This window comes from Mesitornis unicolor, unplaced genomic scaffold (assembly GCF_000695765.1).
Source record: "Mesitornis unicolor isolate BGI_N332 unplaced genomic scaffold, ASM69576v1 scaffold48333, whole genome shotgun sequence".
NCBI lineage: Eukaryota > Metazoa > Chordata > Aves > Mesitornithiformes > Mesitornithidae > Mesitornis > Mesitornis unicolor.
Window position 1 is genome coordinate 1 of NW_010175014.1, and position 6,365 is coordinate 6,365.

At 40.1% G+C, this 6,365-nt stretch overlaps 1 protein-coding gene across 1 annotated transcript in view; it reads right to left on the reverse strand.

The window, feature by feature from the left end:
• Positions 1-5,529: 5,529 nt before the first annotated feature.
• The window catches only part of LOC104538131 (type II iodothyronine deiodinase-like), a 12,000-nt gene continuing 11,164 nt past the window's right edge, over positions 5,530-6,365 (reverse strand). The window contains 2 exon segments of the mRNA XM_010181218.1: positions 5,530-5,559; positions 5,561-6,148. Coding sequence (XP_010179520.1) covers positions 5,530-5,559; positions 5,561-6,148 — 618 coding nt within the window.

Below are 6,365 nucleotides of genomic sequence, written 5' to 3' on the forward strand. Positions count from 1 at the left end.
CCTTCCAACTTAGTGTTATCTGTAAGAAACATTTAAGCTGGTGGATATATTAACATGAACATGGGAATATACAGTGAGTCAAGTAATGTATCAAACCATGGAAGCAATATTCACTTTAGCTGAAATTGATCTGTTTGTGATCAAAGTCTTTAACGAACATTTAAGTCCTTTGTTCAATGTATTTGGGAAAGGTTTATTATGCCTCAGCAGTTCTCCTCACTCCTCAGAAAAATCTCGAGCAGTAGCCAATCCTCTTGAGAAACTGCTCTATAAATAATACATTTTCTAAATTCTTCTCCTTCTACCATGGACACCGCGCATTCCAAAAGGAAATACTCTTACAAGTAAATATCTGGGAGTAGTCAGAGTCTAATTTTTGTTAACAACTTCTATACTAATAATCCTGTTTTCTAACAAAACCGTTATTTCATCCCATCTGCCTGCACCTGATTTATACAGCTGTGAAATCAGAAACAAGTGCATTCACAAACAGTTCAAGCAGGTTTCATGTGTTACATACAGCTCAGCATGCTTTCTTCAAGCACAAACTTGTTGAGAACTGTGCAATTCTGTGCCGACTCAACTGTTGTCCTTGTAACTCAGTTTCTCCCCACCTCAACTTTCTTAAAAGCTGAGTAGTCAGCTATTAAATTAGTCCCACCACTTATAAAGGGGTTTTCTCACACTGCTTAGGATCTAGTCAGGATGGCATTATTGCATTAAATATGGTTTTAGGTTTTCTTGGTCTAATGTCAACAATCTACTACTACATATTAATAACCAATATTAGAATAAGAAAACACAGAAGAGGTATCTTTTCATTTACTGTTTATTATAATACAAGAAAAACAAATCTAGAAAGCACATTTCACGGAGCACCATATTGTAACAAAATTTTGCTGGCTCTCCTACAAAGCGCGGTTTTTGACATTTAAACAATGACACACACATAGTCAGTACACACAGGCATCTACACCCTGGCGGTCTTCTTAGCGGCCCCAAAGAGACTCCTCTTTCAAACACAGAGACACTAAGGTGCACAGAGGAATGCCAGTGTGAGGGCATCTGAACGCCAACTGAGTTAATGACTCTTTTGTTAGCGATCTTCATGGGCACACAGGCTTTCGTTGTCTCACCTCAGTCTCTCTTCTCTGAGGGCTCCAAATTGGGCCCAGAGGTCGTTGAATATGAATCCAGCACAGACGTGGTGTAGAGTTGAACAAAACTGGCCAATATTCCCTACCTGATACTTCTTATTGCTTTGGTTATAGTACTGAATGAAAGTCTTAAAATCTCTTGAACCTACCCTCCACATCACAGAAAAGCCACTTGCACACATACAGAAACATAACCTCCCTCCCCACACACAGCTGAACGCATGGAGCTGTTACCTCTTTGAGAAGTTTTGTGGGTTTCCCCACCAAGATCACCTTCATAAAAATGATTGCATTTTGTTTTTCATAGTGTTCAGACAGTTGTTCAACAATATATTTCATAATATATTTCTTTCTTTTTCATAGGGCATGTTTTCCTGCTGCCTTAAATTTATGTCATTGTCTACGCAAGCAAGAGCAAAACGCTATCGTTTTCATCTGTACAAAATTTTTTACATTCATTTTATACAGTGCTAAATAATGATGCTAAGCACAGAACAATGTAGAATGATAGCCCAGAATAGCTTTTTACCTTGCTCAAAATGAGGAAGTACTGGAAGTTTCCCATACTAACGTTGAGACACAGTATTGGGGTCTCTATTATATACAGTAGCCTTCCAGAATAGTTTCAGGCACCTATTTTGTGAGCTATTGCTCAAGATGTATATCACACTGAAGCACCTCAAGTAATACGGTTTAGTGCCCTCGAACAGTGAGAATAAGAGAAAACAGGAAATCCAGCCTCACAGCAGACCAGACCGACTGTGAAGTACGATGCTAGCAAGGTAGCAAAATTTCTGCCTGGACCCAAAATAACCCACTGTTACAATAATTTTGGGTATCTGACACATGGCCGCTTCTATCATTAATGGAGCTTAATGCATGAAGTTTAATTTAAAACCATGTCTATGAAATATTTAAAGTTTGTCAACAAAACAAATAATAAAATGAAGAGCTTGTGCTTCTATCAGCCTCTTACAGAAGATATTTTTTCCTCTAAGCCCATTTCTCTTTGAAGTACTTCCCTTGCTTTCTGACCACAAATTTTCCGGGGAAATTTAAGGATTTGCAAAATGTATTTCTGTCTTGATAATCATCGAGGTTGAACTATCTTTAAGTAAGTTTTGGGCAGGGTAATGCATTCATGTTGCCAAGAAAGAAATGAAGTTATTGTGTATTTTTTCTTGTGGAAAATCCTTGTGGATTTCCCATTGACAGGAGCCAATTTTATAATTCCTTTATACTGTGTGATGAATAGGCATCTATGAATAACAAGGCAAAATGATGGAAATTCAAAAGGAAGGAGAAAATGGACTTGAAAAATAGCTGTAACTTTAGATATGCAAAGGGGCATTAACTAACTGAATCACTAACTCAGCCTTTCTCCTCCAAGCTAAAGGTATGTTTCAACAGCTGTGCTAAACATTTGGCTAGCATTTCCCAGATAAACAGTTCAGACCTCAACTCTATGATGTTGAAAAGTAGAGAGAAAGAAAAGACTGACTAGTTTCTGTTTTACAAAGGCTATGGAGTTGCTGTGGATTAATAACGTTTCAGATGACTTAAGAATAGGATATAACAAGGAAAAGATGTTGTGATGGGTATACCAATACCTGTTTTCACGTGGAGTAATGTCTACAGTTTTACTCACTTGAGTAAAAGGACAGTAGGAAAAACACAGGAGCTTCAGAGAGAGGCAAAGAATATGTACCTGTATAAGAATGTGAATTACTGTTTGGCTTAAGAAACAAACAAAAGGTGTGTACATTTCTATGTAGAGTATATAATCACTGGCATACAGAAGAAAAATTGAGATCACTCCTGTTTGTACTGTTCTAGCACACAAGAGCAAGAGATGAGAATGACACTGAAAAGAAGCTAATTGAAATCTGAAAAACTACCTGGATTTAGTTGGGGTTTTGTGTTCTTAAACATGATGTTCTTTGATTTTAGTATTCCCCACCTCAAGAAACATTCAGATCTCAAAACTCAGGATCAGCCTCTCATAGAGATGATGAAACTTAACAATCACATTAGACAAGAAAAAAATTATAAGGGCTGAAGCTCAGGTAAATTCCAGAAGAAATTATTGCACCTTCCCCTGAAGCATCCGATACAGTCAGAGGTAAGACACTGGATTAAATAAACCACGTAGTTTGGCTCTGTTACTGTTTCTATAATATTAGGTTTAAAAATTTCAGTTATATATCCCAGTTAGTCATGAAAATGTATAACAATCTTCCACACTAAGAAATGAGTTGCAGCAACATTAGTGAATGGGAGGACAGAATAATAACTATTATTATTGGCCTTAGGCACCACTTACGAGTGCATGCACGTATATATACACATGTATAAGAACATGTTATACATATAGATATGAATACATATATGAATACATACATAGACACACACAGACACATGCCTTCTGAGAAGTGGGGTTCATCAGAAGGCCTGAAGATCTCTTTGCACCCTTCTCTGACACACATTAGTAAACTGTGTGAGTGTGTGTGTATATGTTTAACAGCGTGTGGAGGAAAATGTGAGAAGGAAGGGAAGCATGAACCTGAATATGGGAGAAATCACTCATGTTACTGTCATTATTTCAGATCTGTGCTTGAAAACGCATTTCCAAATACCTTGTACATTGGCTAAATCGATTAGCAGCCAAGCAAGAAGAAATACACAACATTAAAGGGACATTGTGGAAATTACAATATTTGTCTATGTATTTTCTGTTCTTTCCCATGTTAGTATTATTCCTGACATATTCCTGACACCTGCAGGAGGAGAAATTAAAAGAACTAATTTGATTTTTGCCACTTAACCTGTTTATCTGTTTCATGTTTCTGCCAAAGTTGAGAGAAAACTTGAATAGTCCGTCTCTTTATGGGTTTTCATTTATCAGCTCTGCTGGATTAGCTCATTGTAAACTTGCCTTTTCATCAGGTGTGGTTAAATAATTTTAGTTTTAGAAACACTTAAACTTTATGTGTACTTTACGTTGACAGCATCTCTTTAAACAGAATTAAGAATTCCTTGAACCCATTCATATGAAGATTCTGCCATCTTTTCCACTTATTCACACTAATTCACACTATTTGTCCTCCCTGTTTCTCTGGGAAGGCTTCCGAGAACAGGAGTGAAACCAACAGACTCTCACCTCATCTGCCAGCAGAACTGCAGCGAATCAATTCTGAGGCTGCAAACAACCTAACTTCCAGAGAAACTAATCTAGCTGTAAACTAGTTGCAGGTATCTAAGATAGCAAAAATCAGCGTGATGACATTTAACGGGGGTAAATGACAGGGTAGGTTTCCATTTCAATGAGGTAACGTTGTGTATAAGTTCCCCCAACCCCAAAATACATCTGCAAGGTCGTTATCTCAAATAAAAATAAGAGAGAAATAAGTTATTGTCTAAAAGACTAGAAATGAAATTACCTTTAACTCTATTGCTAGACAGAAAGAGATCAGGGTGGGTAAAGAAACAGAGAAGAGAACCAGAGAATATTGATAAATGCATGTCATCAAGTCTGAGAACCTGGTTAGCATCAGCTGAGTTTTGTCTTGTGATGCACACCCTAGATGGTTCTCAGCGTTTTGTTGCAAATAGTCTAGGTTTTGTAGTTTTCAAATTGTAATGGGCTTTTTTTGATCACCTTTGTCTTTTTGGTCCAACACCATAGGTTTTGCCATCTTTCTCAGCAGGCACAGGCCTGCATGCTGGATCCAAACACACAGATAGAATTATATCGTTAATATGCTGTGCAGAGGTGTCCATGGAGAGTACAAATACCAGCATACAATGTTTCACCTTGATCTGAGCAGCCAGTCTGCCCGCGCGATGCATTGCATGGTGGTGCCTGTACCTCTGAACAACAAAATCTCTACTGAGAGAGAACGATTGCCACACTCCACTGCATATCTATGCAAAGTCATTGCAGGGCCGCTGGCTCCTCCCAGGACTCTTGCATTGGCCACAGGAGGGTAAAGAAGCTTTTCTGATGAAATGCACGGCCTTGCCTTTCCATGGATTGGGCTTTCCATGGATTGCCTTCCGAGCAGCGACGCTTCGGGCTCACCCCAGGCCCAACGCTTCATGAGAAGGGCTACTGGGGGACAGATCTAATCTCACCACTCTGCCAGCTCGCCAGCAGCACCTTTTCACACAAGCCTCTTCACCTCTTCTGCCCCATTGCGAGTGCAGGAGTAGGACTTTTTTCCTACCATAATGTTTCTGTGGAGTTAGTGTTTTGTTTTCTTTTCCTAGTTAATGTTCGTTTGACCTTGTTATCAAATGAGTTCTCCTGCAATCATCTGAAAGGCCTTATTCAAACCAGCATATGTTTTCTTTTCTTCCCTTTTACATCACCTTAAAGGGACACATCTGTTGACACAGCTTCTTGCAGAGGATGGATTTCATCTTTTGCTGAAGTTTTGTTCCAGCCAAAGCCGAACCTCCTGCAGATTGTAGAAAAAGGGGCCTTTGCCTCCCAGGTAGGCAATTTTTTGTCTCTGCACAATGCATACTCGCTCAAATGAAACCCCATAGGCCACATTGGCATTGTTGTCCATGCAGTCAGCCACCACTTGGCACTGAGGTGGCAAGGAAAAGCGCTCTAAGAGCTGGTGAGCAGCTGCGCATCGGTCTTCCTGGTTCCTGTGTTTCTTGACTTCAAACGAAGAGGGAGAGATTCCAGGGGCAGCCCAGCCATCTGATGGGTGAGCCTCATCGATGTAGACCAACAGAAAGTCAGCCACACCAGAGAACTCTTCCACCAGCTTGCTGAAGACTGACAGCTGGCTCGTGAACGGCGGTCAGGTCGCTGAACCAAAGTTGACCACCAGCGGCCGCTCGGAGTTGGCAAAATCCAGAAGGTGGCATTTGGTTCCACACTTGCCACTGACGCTCTCCCAGCTGCTACTGCTGCCATCGCTGCCCTTGGCTATGTGGATTACACTGGAGTTTGGGGCTTCTCCTCCCAGTTTGACCTGGTGGCAAAACAAATTAAAACACAGCAAGTTAGTGTGACTTGCTTCTCCAGTATCCTTATGACTACTCTCTTCAAATAAACAGCATCACCTGTTCAAAGAGCACACCTAAATACCCGCATGGACAATAGCATGGGAGCATAACAAATCATCAAAAGCAGCAGCTTCAAAAGTTCATCCAGTCCATCCCTACTCACAGTGCAGGGAAATATGGCAT